This window comes from Chiloscyllium plagiosum, chromosome 25 (genome assembly GCF_004010195.1).
Source record: "Chiloscyllium plagiosum isolate BGI_BamShark_2017 chromosome 25, ASM401019v2, whole genome shotgun sequence".
Lineage (NCBI taxonomy): Eukaryota > Metazoa > Chordata > Chondrichthyes > Orectolobiformes > Hemiscylliidae > Chiloscyllium > Chiloscyllium plagiosum.
This window is the reverse complement of record NC_057734.1, coordinates 21,572,968-21,590,527: the sequence shown is the minus strand read 5'-3', so window position 1 is coordinate 21,590,527 and position 17,560 is coordinate 21,572,968. Positions and strand designations below refer to the sequence as shown.

General features: G+C 38.4%; 1 protein-coding gene across 3 annotated transcripts in view; it reads left to right on the top strand.

The window, feature by feature from the left end:
• Positions 1-17,560, top strand: part of LOC122562631 (EMI domain-containing protein 1-like) — a 342,320-nt gene that overhangs the window by 158,936 nt on the left and 165,824 nt on the right. For all 3 annotated transcript variants that reach the window (XM_043715640.1, XM_043715641.1, XM_043715643.1), the window contains exon 4: positions 6,944-7,030. In XM_043715640.1, the coding sequence (XP_043571575.1) occupies positions 6,944-7,030 (87 nt within the window). The remainder of the gene's footprint in view (positions 1-6,943; positions 7,031-17,560) is intronic.

Here is a 17,560-nt window from a genome sequence, read left to right as displayed (position 1 = left end):
AAGTTTAAAAGAAAATATTAAGAGAATGTAGTTGAGCTCTGTATGCCAAAGTAGGATAGAATGCTGAGTTGTATATTAAAAATTGTGGATGAGAAATTTACGTCCTCATTTTACCACCTTTTCTTGCCTCATAATGGGGTGTAATTTCACAGGACCTGACAGCTGTGACAACAGTCTTTTGAAGGTAATTGTTGAATCTGTCTCCAACACCCCTTTAGGAATTGAATTCATCATATCTTGCTGCATGAAAATTTTACTTACGTTACTCTGAATTCTTTTGCCAATCACTCCAATCCTGTGACATGTTTTTCATTATCCTATCAAAACAGCTCATATTTTTTAGTACTTTTTTTAGTCAAATCTCTTCTTAGCCAATTCTGTTCTAAGTCTCTCCACAAAACTGAATGTTCACATTCTTGACTCTGCCTCTCAAAATAAATCTCTTCTGAACCTATCGAAGGCCTTGTTGGTATTCCAGGTAGTCAAGATTACTTTTCTTATTTAATGCACACCAGAAAGAAAGGAATTAATTTCCTCCCTGTGCAACAAATGGAAAGGTACATGTGGCGGGGTTTCGTTTTATGGGATATTGGCAAGCACTGAGTAAGCCAGCATTTATTGTCCATCCCTAATAGTCCTGGAGAAGTTGGCAATGAACTGACTTTTCAAACTGCTGCAGTCTTTGGGATGTAAAGACACCATAATGCTGTTAGGAGTCGGAGTTACAGAACTATGACTCAAGGGAGGAACACAAATATAGTTCCAACTTTGTGACTTGGCTGGGAACTTGCAGATGATAGTATTCTGATGCATTTACTGCCCTTGTCTTTCTAGGTGGAAATAATGTTGTAAATTTTGCAGATATCAAATAGTTTAAAAATCAAATCATGTAGTTTCAAAAGCAAATCTTCAAGTTCAAGTTAAATGAAAAATATTGCTCCCAATACAGAGAGAGAATGGCACAGGTAATGAGCAAGTTAAAATGTCACAGAGCGGTCAGTTCCATGCTTTACCTCTCTTTCAGGGCACATTGGGACTTTAGGGTTAAAAATCCCGTTACCAAAGGACTTACTGCAACTGCCACTGAAAGCCTGTACTCTTTCAATCCACGCATGTGGATTCCCCCATTCCACACAAGTAAGCCGAGACAAGACCTTTGTCCTTTCCAGACAGAACTAATAGCTGTGGCCCCAACCCAGTTAACTGCCTCCCTCTCCCATTGTCTTACTTCCCCTCCATATTAGCATAGGTATGTGAACCCCCCCCCCACACACACACACACCCTCCCCCCCCATTTACCTCTCCTCCATATTAGCACAAGTATGTGAGTTCCCCACTTGTAGCAGGCAAAACCTTTCTGTCTTAATTTGTTTTCATCAACACATAATCATGGAAGATACGATAATCGGTTTCTATAGTCCATTCACACATTATTACAGGAAATCGATATTCATCAGGTTTTGTAAATTCATAATTACCTACTTTAAATTATGTAATGACAATCATCCATGTGACGAATAAGTCTTTGTTGAATTCCAATAAAATATATTGTCTGTGGGCGTAAGGCAGAGATTCATGAAGAAGAGCCACTACAACTAGGCACCCAACTACTTTAGAGACTCTTTGAATCTCTCACCGGCTGTCCAATAATAAAGCTACTGCTGTTGTACAGAAAACTTGTGTCGTCCAGATTTGTGGAACAAAGCAAACATCAACAGTATAGACTACAGTTGAAACAATGATGGAGAAAAACCTTAATGAACAAATTTTAAACTTTATTTCTTTGATCAAACTTTGCAGTGAAATTTGGAATGTCATGCGGTTAATGCACCATAACGAACTACTGTATGAACTGAATCAGAAACTTCCACAGTGGGAGAAACACACTCAAATTTTGACTACATGTGACTCATGCTTTCTAAATAAAAATAGAATTAAAATCTATGTTTTGTTGTCAAAATGAAAATATCTCCGATTATAACAGTACTTTACTAATGTATGCTTTTTTACCTGTAAGTGTTACTGAATTAGTGCTGAAACTTCAGGTCTGTCAAAGTTTCAGAAATTAGTCTGTGTTCTGCAGAAGGGTCACTGGGCCCAAACCATTAACTCTGCTTTCTCACCACAGAGGCTGCCACACCTGCTGAGTTTTCTCAGCAGTTTTCGATTTTGTTTCTGATTTCCAGCATACACTTTTATTTTGTTTAGAAATTGGTCATTGCTTTATTGGGGTTAGATACGATGGAGTGATGTTAAGATTTGGAGGTGCCGGTGTTGGACTGGGGTGTACAAAGTTAAAAATCACAGAACACCAGGTTAAATTCCAACAGGTTTATTTGGAATCAATAGCTTTTGGAGCACTGCTCCTTCATCAGGTGGTTGTGGAGTATAAAATTGTAAGACACAGAATTTATAGCAAAAGTTTACAGTGTGAAGCAACTGATAATATATATTGAAAAAGACCTGGATTGTTTGTTATGTCTCTCATCTTTTAGAATGACCATGTTGGTTTCAATTCTTTCAGGCATTCTTATAAGCTGGGTAAGAGGGCCAGAGAGGTAATCTTCACTTAAATGACCCTCTTCTTCTGATGCTTCTTATGTGTTCGTCAGTCCCAGAAGTCTCCCTGCTATAGGAAAGATGTTGTTAAACATGAAAGGGTTCAGAAAAGATGTAAAAGAATGTTGCCAGAATTGGAGGGTTTGAGTTATACGGAGAGGCTGAATAGGCTGGGGCTATTTTCCCTGGAGCATTGGAGGCTGAGGGGTGACCTCACAGAGGTTGCTCAATCATGAAGGGAATGGGTAGTGTGAATAGAAAAATCTTTTCCCTGGGATGGGGGAGACCAAAACTAGAAGGCATTGGTTTTAGGTGAGAGGGGAAAGATATAAAAGGGACCAGAGGGGCAACTTTATCATGCAAAGGTGGTGCAAGTATGGAACAAGCTGCCCAGAGGAAGAGATGGTACAATTAAAAGGATTGTGGATAGCTACATGAATAGGAAGGGTTTAGAGGGCTATGGGCCAAATGCTGGCAAATGGGACTAGATTAGATTGGGATATCTGGTCAGTGTGGACGAGTTGGATCGAAGGGTCTGTTTCCATGCTGTACATCTCTATGTCTCGATAAATACAAAAGTTAGCGAAAATGGATCATGAAAACATATACAGTCTGTATACCCTTTTGAATACCTTTCTAACAGCAGGATTGACCAAGTGGCAGTATTGTTCCCATCCTTCATTATGCAGACAAAGTATATTTATAAACTGAGAAAATTCCTTTTCTGCTTTGCAGAAAAAAAACTCCAAGTGTTTCAAAGGGAAAATAAAGCATAGTGTTTATTACCATTTGTATTGTGGAGACTTACCTGTGTCCACAATTATCATGGTTCTTCCATTTAGCTGAAGAATATCCAAGTCTTGTGCTGTTCAGAAAACCTGTATGTGAATTAGGCCTTTCAATCACACAGAATTTCTTTTAAAAACAAGTATTTTATCTGGTTTCAGGGATATAATGAAGATGAATGATTTCCAAGCCACGTCTCAGCATTAACAGGAGAGGACTGGGATTGTGCACTTTTCTGCTGAATGGTTATTACTCTGCAACCCTATCCCCTCAACAAAGAAGTTACCAGCTGCTAAATCTTTGGGTCTTCAGTCCACACAGACAATATTGTTTTATGGGAATGTAGCTATTATTAGTTGTCACTTTGGTTTAATCTGGAACAATATCAGAGCCATATAATTGATGCTGACTATGAAGCACAAAAGCTCTAATTTAGTTTGTTGTTAAGTGGAAGCATTGAGGTGGCAAGCTGGTACAGTAATGGCTTGTCTGCACCAGTTCGGGAAACAGAATATCAATGTTGTACAAACTGCACAGTGGCTGTGTTTGGTCAGTCAGCTGTGAACTAGTAGCTTGTTTAATCACCTTTTTTTGCTTCCACTATGGTTCCACTCAGAGCTGGTACCTGACTGATTCACAGACACTCTACATGCACACACAGCTGGATGTCTCACTCAGACTAAATATAAGTTGCAGATGTGCTTCTGTAGCTGTGTTGTTTCAGTTTTGAATGAATAGTTTACAGGACTTTTGGGCTTAAGCTTGGGTTCAGATTTTCTTTAGAATAAACCTTTTCTGAATTGATTTTGTTTTAACAACTCCAGCATAACTGCCTCATTTTCAAATGTTTCTCTTGACCACAGCTTCCCCATCTCAATATTTGATTTCTTTCAACTTTTCCACCTTTCTCCCCAATCCCCTAGTTTGGAGTTTCATGCTAAGGTTGCCTCTTTTGGAGTATTGTGGGTGTGCTGCCAGTGAGTCTTGATTCTTTAAATGATGGAGAATAGAGATTAATTTCCCACCAAGTATCTGGATTAGTCATTCCATAAGCATGACGAAGACTCATCTAACAATGGGTGAATTTCGTTCATAATTGATTGGTTCAGTCAGCGGAGCAAGGGGAGTATGTTAAGGTGTCCATTCTATGGAACCTAACAGTTTTAAAGGTGTTATACCTGATAAAGTCCCCATGAAGCACTTTGACATGTTTATATTAAAAGCACTATGTAAATACAAGTTCTTATGTATACATGTAACTCAAACCTCTTTAAATTCCATGATTAAAGTACAATCTGAGAAAAAACACAGCGATTGATCCAAATAGAAAAAAACATGAAAACTATAAGATACAATGACAGAAGATAGGAGAATTTACATTTAATGTAGTCTTTAATATATGACAGAAAATCTTTTGTGAAAAATATACTGATTGTCAGTGTGGTGCTTCAGTGGAAAATTACACATTTTAGTCCTATATCTGAGATAAAATTTACAACAGTATTCCAATAGGATTTGGGTATTGCCAAGTCAAAATTGCCATAATTTCTGCATTACAGAGAAACAAAGTTGAATCTTGATGCTGACAATGCAAAATTTTCAGTGTTACGTAGAGGTCTTGAGAACAAAGAGGGTGCCTAGATCATTCTTGTATTGATATTTCAGACAGCAGAAAAATAGAAAGGTCATACATTGCAGCAGTGCCCCTCATGGGGCCCTGGGAGCTTGTGATGAGACAAATAGCTTACCGGCTAGCTTTATCCAGTATCTGTATCTTCCACTACTTTCCAAGCCCTGAGGCAGATGGGTGTCCTTTTTTGCTGATGGTCTGCCACAATGTATCCCTTCCAATAAAAACAAAAACAACATCAAAATGTTGTCTTCTAGGCTAGTGATTGTGTCTTGTCAGATTCCAGTCATTTTTACAGGTGACATATGTTCCATGATGTTTTGTTGGAAATTTCTTGAATCATGACTGGTCAAGAGCATTTTATTGAAAGGCTCTTATGGTATCAAGTTTTCCAACTTGCAAGTCAAGTTAAATGTATTTATAGTCTTGTTGCAATCAATATTGACTGTGCATACTTTTACCTTCCCTGACATACTTTGTCTACCTTTTGAAGAGTAGAACTTGTGTACTTGAATTTCTTTTAGTATTCTATGGTGCCTTAGAAACACTACCATTGTTTCACTGGCAACAATCTTGATTATTTCAGACTGAGGTGTAATCTAGGAGGACACTTTAACCAAACTACTTGGGATATGCAGGATTACAGGGATTGGGTGGGATGCACTTCAGGGGGCAGTGTGGATTCAATGGGCTGAATGGTCTGCTTCTACACTGTGAAGGGATTCTATGATTCACGAAACTGTTGAGATCAGGTGGAGCACTGCTTTTAAATTCCATTGAAGTCTCTATTGGGCAGGGTGTAACAGCCAATTTGAGCCATCTAGAACCCTATGGGTTTCACACTCATTGGCTTAGGTAAAATTTATTCAGATTTCCAAAGTCTCATATTTAAAAAATTCTTTGTACCATAATTATTTTGGCACCATTCATGGAAGGAGACACTTCATATGCGAAGCTCTTAATAATAATCTTCCTTTTATTTTTCTTCCAGGAATGAGTCTTGCTGCTCCTCTTGCTGGTAGGCATAATTGAGGATAGCCTAAAACCTAGGGCCTTAAGGTTAATTTTCATAAAGTCAACAAGCTGCAGGTGTCAATTGGATGACCAAAGTATTTCTAATCACTTAGGGAGTGGAGGGGACAGTTGTTTGCAAAATTGTCTAGTTTAGACACTGAACCAACTCCCATGCTGCTGCAGAACAGATGTGATGGAATGGGGTGGGGAGGGGTTAGGCAGCAAGTGGGAGGTCTAGGGGAGGCAGGGCGATGGAGATGGTGACAAGCCCACTTTTGCAGAGGCCTGTTCTCAACCACACATATGAGAACCTTCTTGTGATTCCACCCAATGGCTTCATACATAAAATATGCTTCTATAGAAAAGATACCTCCTCCCCACTTCTCTCATGTAGGCTTCCAGCAGTTCATTTAAGGACCACTGGCTAGATTGGCCCATTTTCAGCCAAATGTGGAACAGTGTTCTAAAGCAGCCAGTGAGCCAGTTCATATCATATTCCTGAGGTTCACCACATGTTTGGATTGGGTGCTCTGATACTTGGGTGTTGGTGGCCTTCAATTCATTATCTACCACAGTACGGGTGGGCCTTGAACACACTTCAGAAAGCTCAGTTAGTGCACAGAAATCAGTTTCATCCAAATTTTCTCCTTTAAAAAAACACATCTTTCCTTCCTTGCAGCTTTTCCAGGCAGTTGTATATGGCCGTGGAATTAAAATTGTGATTCTGGTAGTGTCATTAAGCTCACTTATTGACTCGATAATGCCAGTGTTGAGTTGCTTAGAAAATTACATTTAGTTTCAAGGGGGGTTTACTGATGTTGTTTAAAAGTAGTAGTTTTGAGAAAGCCATACAAGTATGTTGTGTTGTTTAACTTAATTAAAATAACCTAAAATCCTTGCCATTTTAAGAGGGAGACACTTGGATGTTTATACCTGTCTCTTGTTTTATTTTAGAGTCTGGAAATTTCCTGGAAGCTTTGGATGGTGGTCGCCAGATCTCTCACATTCGCAGATTACATACAAAAACTGGAGACCTTTCAAGTAAGAATTTAACACAACTTGTGGTTGGTAGTAATGTGCCCTACTAAATTGGTTTGGGGACTGTGCCAAATGGTTTGCTTTCTGGATTGGGTAGAAGGGAATGGTTGCTAATTATAGGTAATGCCATTGTAGTTATGTTGTTGTGTGCTTTTGACCTAAAGTTTGTTATGGAGATAATAGGCTGGATTTTTCAGTCAATGATGAATCATCATGGTTTGCCAATGATCTTGAAGAAAACTGCTATATATGTCCAACGATTTCTGTGGGACATGTTTCTCCCTTCTTGCTATTGACTAGATCCTGGGTACAAGGCAATGGAATCACAGAGCTTCCAGCAACAGTAATATCATCAAGGAGGGTAAGCAGCCAATCACATTGAAGTATTCTCATGGACAGCAAACCAGGGAGACCACTGAATTCTTTCACATGCAAATTTTATAGGTTGTAAAATAAATGATTGAAACATACTCATGGGATTGACGTAGAAGTGAATAGAAATCATAAAGTCCTTAAAAACGTTTCAGAAATGTGAAATTTCTTTGCATAATGGAAAAATTTAGCAGTCAAAAAATATAAAGCTCATATAAAGCCAGTGAGGCTGCTCTTTGTAATTACATACTTAGTACATTGTTAAAAATAGGATTACACCTCATTCAACATAATGCAACTTTTTCAAGGGTTTTGGTTTACATTGATACTGTTAGCGCGGATGAAATAATATCAGTCCGAGCCCAGAGTGCGGTTCAACAATCGGTAACATTTGTTGCTACAGTAACGCCGGCGGAGACCAACCGAGGTCCGAATCTCAGCTGCTCTGCTCTTCCCGCGTGCAGCTACATATTATATACTTTTAGTTGTCAGGATGTGTGGAATTTGAGGATGAATGGGATGATAGTTACCCATCATCACTGGAGTAGGTGCAAACAGTATGTTTCCTGCCGTCCCAGGAGAGTTGCAGGGCACACACAATAGGGTGCTAATTGGTTTATGTAAAACGGGTCCAGGTATTATCTGCTTGTCTCTCTCTGTGAGGGCAGGGGCTTGCACCCCCCTTTGTTCCCTTGGGGTGTTGGTGTGTATTGGTCTGTCCGTTCCTGTCTGGTGGATGCCGGTCCTTTGTGTCAGGGTGGCTCCGTATCGATGGGTATGGGTGTGTTTCAGTCAGTCTCTTGATGTGATTAGGAGATGGGTTTCCATATTAATTAATTCCGGAGTTTTGGTCCATGAGTCATGGGTAGTGTTGGTCTAGTGTGGATTTTATCTGTCCTCTGTCTCCTATCTCCCGGTCACGTGGGCGGACTGGCAGCTGCTGAGTTCTGTGGGCTTAAAGCTGCGACTGCTGTTTAAAACACAAAATGAATTCTTATCGTTTCCTGATGTAGGCATAGTCCCGTGGCAAAAGCAGGGCGGCTCTGATGCCCGCTTGCAATACAAAGAAGAGAAGGTTTTGTCAGTTCAGTGGTTTCATATTGGGGTATCTCATCAGTGTATTTTATGTAGAACAGTGGAATCATTGCCTTCTCGATTTCCACGTTTAATTGCATGTCAATAGACACCAGAAGTTGTTGCTTTTCAATTAGTAATAGCACTGAACACTGATGGTATCTATCTAGACCAATATAGTTATGTCGCATGACCATTTCAGAGTGCTAAACACTCAAGGTTCTTCCAACTAAATCTGAAAATTTCAGACACTACCTTGTAAGTGGATTTACTGGAAGCCATAGTTCAGGGGCAATCATTCATAGAACATGGAAAGAAGAGCCCAACCCTCAAGATTAAAGATTATTTTATAAAACGCTGGAACAGAAGCATAAGATCCATTTTCTATTATTGATGCCCAACATCATGTTGAAAAATGCTCAATATGATGCAGAATAAAATTCTGTATACAATGTTCAAGTATAGATTTTAACAGCACACTGCCACTGCATTAGAGGAGCTTTTCTTGTGCCCACTCTCTAGCCAAGTACCATGAGCTTTCTTAATTAAATTGACAAATTGTATCCAGTTATGAACAATGAAAACCTGTGTGGCATCTTTAGGATAGTGAGTGTTACAAATAAATTCTTGAAGCAGTGGATTGGACAGAGTAAAAATAAGAAGAAGGTATTATGGCAGAGTTACACTTTTAGGAATTCTGAGATGGGGAGAGATCTGGGCAGACAGCTGGATTATGAAATACAATTTCAGAAGAAGGAATAAAAGTGAACCACAGTCTGGAATAGAAGGTGGATGCCAAAGCATTGAGCTGGAGATCATCTTAGGAATATGATTTTACTATACTCAGAGGACTTTCTTTTGAGTGAGTGATGATGAATTTTGAAACTACATTGTTTAAATTGTCATGTTGTACTCTAACTCTGAACACATTGGAAAACCTGCAGCAAAGGTTCACAATAAATAAGATGTTAAAAGTATACAGAAAGATTCAAAATGTATTCAGTGATGCAAATAATTTTTTCAACTTATGAAACAAAAGAAAGGTAAAATTGCCATAGTCCTACCAGACCATGGGGCTGCTTAGAGAGAGGTGACTAGTTGTAATTTAACCTGAGAGCCACCATGCCCCAGGTGAGGGAAGAGGTTGAGAAGGAGAGTCCTTCATAGTAACCTCAGCCAGTATGGACTTGGCATCACTTTGCATTGCAAACCAGCTGTGCAGTCAACTCACACACATCATTGACAAGACAACAAAGTGGCATAAAACTGAGATGTAACAACCAAACACTTCATTGGTTTGACTTTTTATCAGAGTTTGTTTTTGAACAATTTGAGGGAGGAATACAGTTAAAGATTTTTAGTTGGTCTTAGCGTCTTCAGAAGAGAACAAACTATGTGCGGTTACAACTCCTGGTATGCTGTGATCTCGGCTTGAAATAAATCGATGGTTGGGTTGTGTAAATTGCTTGTATGTTGTTGTCTGTGGTGTGTGTATGAGCTGTATGTTTATAAACTGGGTAGAATACATTTGGACTGAGTTATTAAGTCCCAACATTGAGTAGGTTATTGTTCATGTTGTCCAAGCAACATGATATCAAAAGCCTTGGGCTGTACAAGTACAACCCATTTAAATTTTTACCAGTAGAAATTGTGATATTTTAACTTTGCATTGAAGTAGCTTACCATATTGTGTAACACAAGTACTATAAGAGCTTTCTATTACTTATCACACGTCTATCCACAACAATAAAACTGACAAGTGTAATCCGTATGATGAAACATGATAGTGCTTTGACTTATTTATACAGTGCTGGAAATAATGCCATGAGATTTCAAACACAGACTGAATCATCAGCCCTGTTTTCATAGGGATACCATTTATTAAAAATATGCGCAGGTATTTCTCACATTTCCATCTGTTTTGTTGTTTTCACAGTTCAGTTACATAAATCCCACCAGTAATGGGTAGTGCCCCATTTACATTTTTAAGAGTATCTTCTGGAACACACATTTCTTGACAAGTAATAGGACAGAATTTAATTTGTCGTAAACCAGTCTGCTTCCTGGGTCTGCAAAAGTTATGTAATTTGACAAAGTAGCACCAAAGAAGATTAATTTTTCCAAATTCAAAACATAATTTGAGCCTTTGCTCTTAAACCCTTAACTAATAACACATGATTTATCCTCTTTGCACTATCTACTTAAATTCTTGTGACGTAAAAGTGTATGCCCTCATTACCATTCACAACTAATGCATTTCTGGTCACAGCAATTGTACTGAAGAAAACAGAAATACTGTAACAATATTACTTAATGGAGAAAAATAGCTGATGTGACTTTACTGCTAAACAATTGCAAGAATTTTGTGGTCTGAGATTTCATTACTTGGAGCATATGTTTATCTAACAACTTGCTGCAACTTCTACTCCAGGTAGAACAAAATTGTTATTGAAATAAGGCAAACAATACATTTATATAATGCTTTATTGTTTGTCGCACTATCTCCTGTAATGCTTCATACCCAACATGATTTTCTTTTAAAATGCAGTCAGTACTGTTATATAGAAGCCAGTTTTGCTAACTGAAATGTTAATGAATAACCAGGTACTGTATTGGATTCGGGGTGCTGTCAATTGATAGACAATGTTACTGTTTAGTTTCTTTTTGTTTTATAATGTCTTTCACCCCAGTATTGTAAATAAGCAAGACAAGTGAGTAATAAAATTATAAAATCTACAACATATGGCTCAGCTTCACGAAATACAACACAGTATAGGGTCATAAATCTCTTGAAGCTCAGTTCCAGTAGAGATATTTTCCATGTTTTATGAGTTATGGCAGATGGAATGCAAGGCTGTCTCCCATAGGGTAAGCTTAGAATTTGTGTGTGGGATCCTTTTTATTTTAAATATGTGAAAAGAAGATGTATTACGGTTGCTTTACAAAGCATGTATTTAATATTTTGTACTATTAAATAGTATTTTATTATTTTACATTATTTACCCAATAATTCTATTTAACTCAGAATTGCTTTTGAAAATTGTTTGTTCAGAAGTTGGAATTATTTGTAATAATTTAAAGCCATTACTTTCCATGGCGTTAATGTCTGTTAAGGTAGATTATCACAACAATTTACTTTTAACCTAAGAATTGAAAATGCAAACTAGCAGGAGAGGAAGAGTTTCCTGTGTTGATGATAATGTACAGCTCCTTGTAGCATTTGTTCGTGCTGTTCTGACGACTGATTAATAGCTGCAGATGATCAATCGCTTCTCCATTGTAAATGAAGAGGTCACACTCAAGGGGAGTAAAAATCTGTAACAGTTTTCCACCTTGAAAGAGATAAATCATTTAGTATTGTCCCCAGCTGGTGCAGGTTAGATTTTGTGTTGATGTCAGATACACTAATGCGATACGACATTGTTCCCGACAAAAGACCTTTAATTTGACAGATAGGTTACTCACTAGGAAAAGAATATTCTGGATGCAGGTTTGCTCACTGAGCTGCAAGGTTCATTTGCTCAGCAAACAAACCTACATCCAGAACCTCAACCTGAGCTACAAATCTTCTCAAAACTCACTAAAGAACATTCTATAAATTATGTTTGAAGTGGAAAATGGACTTCTGTATAAGGTATAACAACGAAAGATCTCAGCAGTGACTATTTGAGCTTCCATCAATTTTGTGTTTTTTGCTCATTGGTAATGATTTAAACAGAAAACCTTTCTTTGTTTCACCAAGTGCCTTTCCTTCCTAATGCTAGATCTATCTTTTACAAGAATAGCAAATGCCTCCACTGCTGAGTTCATTGGCCACTTGTCAAAATCTGTTTTCCCGTTCATGTGCTGCCCTTTCTTTTGACAGTTTGTTGCTTTTGTCAGTGTCTAACCTTGGTGACTGAGCAGCCAGGATATTCCTGCTGTGCATGGTATCCTTTTCCTTGTTCTCAACGTCTCTTATGAACCCTATTCAAGCCGGGTTTTGACACAGGGTTGAATAATTCTTCCACGTAGTAGGTTTGACCTCTGATTCTTGTTTCAGTTTCTGAAGGCTAAAACTGAAGAGAAGAAACAACCTTTATCTATTCTTTTGAGCAAGCATCATGTTTTAGGTACAGTTTCCTCGAACTGCTTTCTAAGTGTAATAGTGCACATGTGTCCAGCAGAGAACTTTGTTCAAAATAGTTACCTTAACATTAAAGGACAACACTAAGAGGGAGTACAAACAAAAGTTGCAATATGTCTCATGTAGTAACTCATAAATCTTGATTTTTAAGATGTAATCATAAGTGTTTATAATTTTGCTGCCTTACCTATCACAAGGTTTTGATTATAATAGTGTTGTGTCCAATGTTGGAGTAGTAACACCCTAATTTCTCTCAACTGTTTTGAAGCATGAAATAATAATATCTGCATTTAATGGTCACTTTTCCATTCTGTGGAAATCAGCTACTGTATTTGACTGGACTGTAATTTTCTTTGGCATATTCTGAGGATATGAAATATGTTATATAAATAAGAACATTGTTACTTCTCAACACCCCATGAATGGAAACACTTCCTTTTAAACCAACTATGTCATGTTTACTACATGCTAAATATTATACTTTCCTCTTAATATTTTCTGCTCAACAATTCATCTGAATTAGTATTTTCCATAGACTCATCAGCCTGAGGAATATTAACACTGGGCTGCTCCCTATTATGTTATGTCTTGTGGTCAGTATGTCAGTATATCTTTAAAGACATGCTCATGATATCATCACTCATTTTAGCATGTGACATCACGAGATAAAGTTCTCATACTCCATCTTACCTCGGATCACTTGAAGCATGGCATGCTGCTAGAAACATTCTCCTTTCTTGTAATTAATCAGCCACAAATGTGTCTGTGAATGTAATAGTTGTAAATAACCAGTTGTAAAACATGTCAGTTAGTTCTTGTAATACCATGTTATCCATGGCTTGTTCCTTATCTTATGAGGAATATCATAGGCACTGCCACATCATGTAAAGATGCATTACCGGAGGCAAGACTGACATTGTCTACTTCCCTGATCTGAGTTCCAAGAAGGTCTTTTCCTTTCTCTTCACCCAGTGTCCAGCTCAGAGAGTATCCAAGATTAACTTTTACTGCTTGACCATAGCTAAGCCTGAACTTTAGCCATGACCCCAAGGAACCCCGAAACAATGTTCCAGCGGATGCCAGACTCATCCAGTATATGGCCTCATGCACCCATTATAACCTTTTACCCACTCTATTTGGCCTAATACCGCTTGCCCTTACAGACACCTGAGGTGACCTGCTGTGCCAGAAGGGAGGCCAGGGATTAAATACAGGCAAAAACTTCCCACCTGTTCCAGCCAGAAGCCACCCACTAAGACCACAGTTATTTGTAAGATGAACTACTGAAAGGGCCTCCAGTTTCAAGTCTCACCTGCTCCAGGAATATATAATAACATCTGTGAACATGTTAATTAGAAAAATAGTTTAATTTAAAAAAAAATTGGAAGATCAGTTGCTGGAAAGATGAAAATTAATACCATTGTAATTTGGGGATTTGTGGGAAAATTGCAATCAGTGCTTTTGATGATAAATGATATTTTTTCTTAAATGTTACATTTTATATACTGATTCTTAAAACCCAGAGCCCTATGCTGTCTCTGTACAGTTAGATTTAAGTATGCTCAACTTTTACTGCACTTGATCATATTTTAGCTCCTTTGATGCTAATCTGTTCACTTTCATTGGTAAAAATGGAGCAAATATGAGACTACATGGGTAATCATTAACTTGACTATTTTAGATGTTTGTGTGGTAAGAAATGAAATGTGAATGGTCCCAGACTATTTGTATAATTCTCAAAGCGGCCAACATTGTGGAATTGCCAAAGTGTTGGGAACACACTGTCTCCTTTGACCTTCTAGCAGGAAAGGGTGGTTAATGCAATAAAGTGGGAAAAAGGATCCTTCCAGAATGGCACAGGGTCAGAAGCTTGTTGTTTCTTTGTAGATGTTAAAGGAATTCAGGCCTTATTAATGTTGGTGACTGGGAAAAACATCCAAATTATTTGAGCTGCTTAGTTCTAATAGTCATAGTTTGTAAACCATTCTCCTGAGGCTTCCAGAAATTTGAGAGCATAAAACCAAGGCTGATGCTCCAGTCCAATACCAAGGAAATGCTGTGCTGTTGTGGGTGCCATCTTTTGGATGAGACATTAGACTGAGGCTCTATTTACCCTCACTGTTGGAGAGAAAAAAAATACCATGGCACTATTTTTGAAGGAAAGCTGGGGGGTTTATTCCTGGCAATATGGCCAATATTTATCCCTCATAACAAAACACCTGACTACCTGGTCATTCATAACTTAGCTTATTTGGAAAATTGCCATGTGCAAATTAGCTATGGCACTTCCCACATTACAACAGTGACGACATTGGCTGTTATGTGCTTGGAGATAGTTGATGGTCAGGAAAAATGCTACGTAAATGCAGATCTGTCTTTCTTCGTCACTAATTGCATCATGACTGTTTTTTATTGTATTTGACTTGGTAAATGCATAACACCACAAGTTAACATGTGAATTCCATGGAGGATTGCTGAAATAACAGGTTAACTCACTGTAGTCAAAAACAATCGCATATTGATCAAAGGACTCAACTATGAGCTGTGTGACCCCTGACGGAAGATGTGTGATAATGTATTCAGGATGGGCCAACAAGGTAAGGGGTTATACTATGAATGGTTAGGAACCTGTAAATTAATGAAGATCAGAGGGACCTCAGTGTACATACCCAGATATCCCTAAAGGTAGCAGGATAGGTAGATAAGGTGATTAAGAATGCATACGGGACACTTACCTTGATTAGTCGAGTCATATACAATGCTGGACTACTAAATACGGTTCTGGTCATCATGTTACAGGAAGTATTACATGAGAGACAGTGCAGAGGAGATTGACTCGGATAGTGCCTTGGCTGAAGGGCCTGAGCTGTGAGGAACGATTGATAGACTGGATTGTTTTCCTTGAAGCAGTGAAGATTGAAAGGGGACCTAATGGCAATAAATAACAATGAGAAACTGGGATAGATTGGAAAGGAAGATACATTTCCAATAGTAAAGGGGTCAGTAACCAGGGGGCACAGATTCAAGGTAAAAGCTGAAAGGTTAAGATGAGACTTGAGGGGAATCCTTTTCATAAAGATGGTAGTGGGAATCTGGAACATGCTGCCTAAAAGGGTGGTTGGGTCAGAAACTCTTGTAACATTTGAGTAGCAATTAGGTACTTGCGTGGCCAAAAGCTGAGGCATGGGATTGAATCGTAGAATCATAGGATTCCTACAGTGTGGGTGTAGTCATGTCTTTATGGGCATGGCACAGCAATGATAGAGAAATGACCTCCTTCTGAGCTGTAAATGTCTACGAATCCTATGTATCTCCAATACACTGGATAATCAGGTTTCCACATGTCCAATATACATGCATAGATTTTACAAATCTTTACATGTTTTCTGAATTGAGAGATAATTTCTCACAATTAATAGCAAACTGTAGTTATCAGCAACTTTAATTTAGTGCTTCTGTGAATATTTCATTCTCCCAGACCAAAATGGATGCCCAGTTAAAGGAGAAATTGGGAGAGGAAGCCAAATGTTTGTTTAAAACAAGGAGACTTTGAGGAGGAAGAGTGAGTTAGGGAGGGTGTTCAAGGGGATGAAGTCTAGACAATGAGTACATGGCCACTAACGATGGGGCAAAAAGGTGGGAAGGTACACAGAAAGCCAGTGTTGGAGAAACATAGAATTCTGAATGGATTGTAGGTAAAAATAAAAATATGAAGAGATTTAAATGTATGAGTGAGAATTCAAATGTTAGTCATTGGGAGACCAGGAGCCTATGTAACAAAGAAGGGACAAATGACTGCAACTTGGTACAGGATGGGGTACAGGCAGCAAAGTTTTGGATGAGCTGAAGATTTTGGAGTTCAGAAGCTGGATGAGAAGGTAATAAATAATCAAGTCTGGAGGTAACTAAAGGCAAAGAAGAGAGTTTCAGCAGGAGATAGGCAGACGAAGGGAACAGACTTTGGGGGTCTGTGTTCAAGGTGGAAGAAGGCATCTTGGTGATGGTGAGGATAGAGCATGGAAGTTCCTCCATGTTTTAAGATTGATGATGATGATGAACTGTCTGGTTCAATGTGAATACTGGCTGTGGATGGAATAGAATCACTGGAGATGTTACACATGTTGTGCCAAAATCACATAATAAACCATTCACAGTAACTTGGCAATGTTTTGCTTTGCACATATTACCAACTGAAGTTTTCTACATCTGCATTTTAATATGGGCCTTCCTACCAGAATGGTAGGAAGTTTTCATTGAGCGTTCAATGTTCAACTTTAATGAAGTGAATGATGACCAAACAGTCTAATAAATGGATACTGAACTGCTTCTAGCGAATTATAACGAATTAGTAATCAATTACTACTGGATATTTTGAAGATGCAACATTATTTTACAGAAATCCACTGCTGTTCATTTTTTTCACTCAATATTCTTGAACTCTTAACAGCTGAAAAAGTGGTTAGCAGTAGTTGGACTGGAGCCTTGGATGTATTTTCAGCTTCCGTGGTTCACTGACAAAGGAAACTGTGCAAGCTAAATTTGTCTGCAAGCCCTTGACCTTAGCAAGATCTTGGCACTAACAGGGAGTTATGGTCCAATTAGAAGAAAGCATTTTATAAAACACTTTGATCTTGATGCACTGAGGTTTGCTTAGTTGGCATTGTCAGAGAAAGGAAGGGGAGTCACATAGATAACTGGACTTCTTAGCTACTGACTATTTTGTAGTCTCATGTTTTATTCCCATTATTACTTCTTCTTAGATGTACCCTTGTTCGTCAAACTTTTTTTCATGAAGATTGTAATTACCTACAACTATAGTCATCCGCTGACAGTGATTGTACACACTGCATTGTTCAGCCAGCACCAACGCGAACTGTCTTTGCTGCAGGCAGCACCTCTTGGGCACAACATAACTGTGAGCTTAAAGAGCTGTATGGACCTCTGCTCCTTGGGTGGCTCAT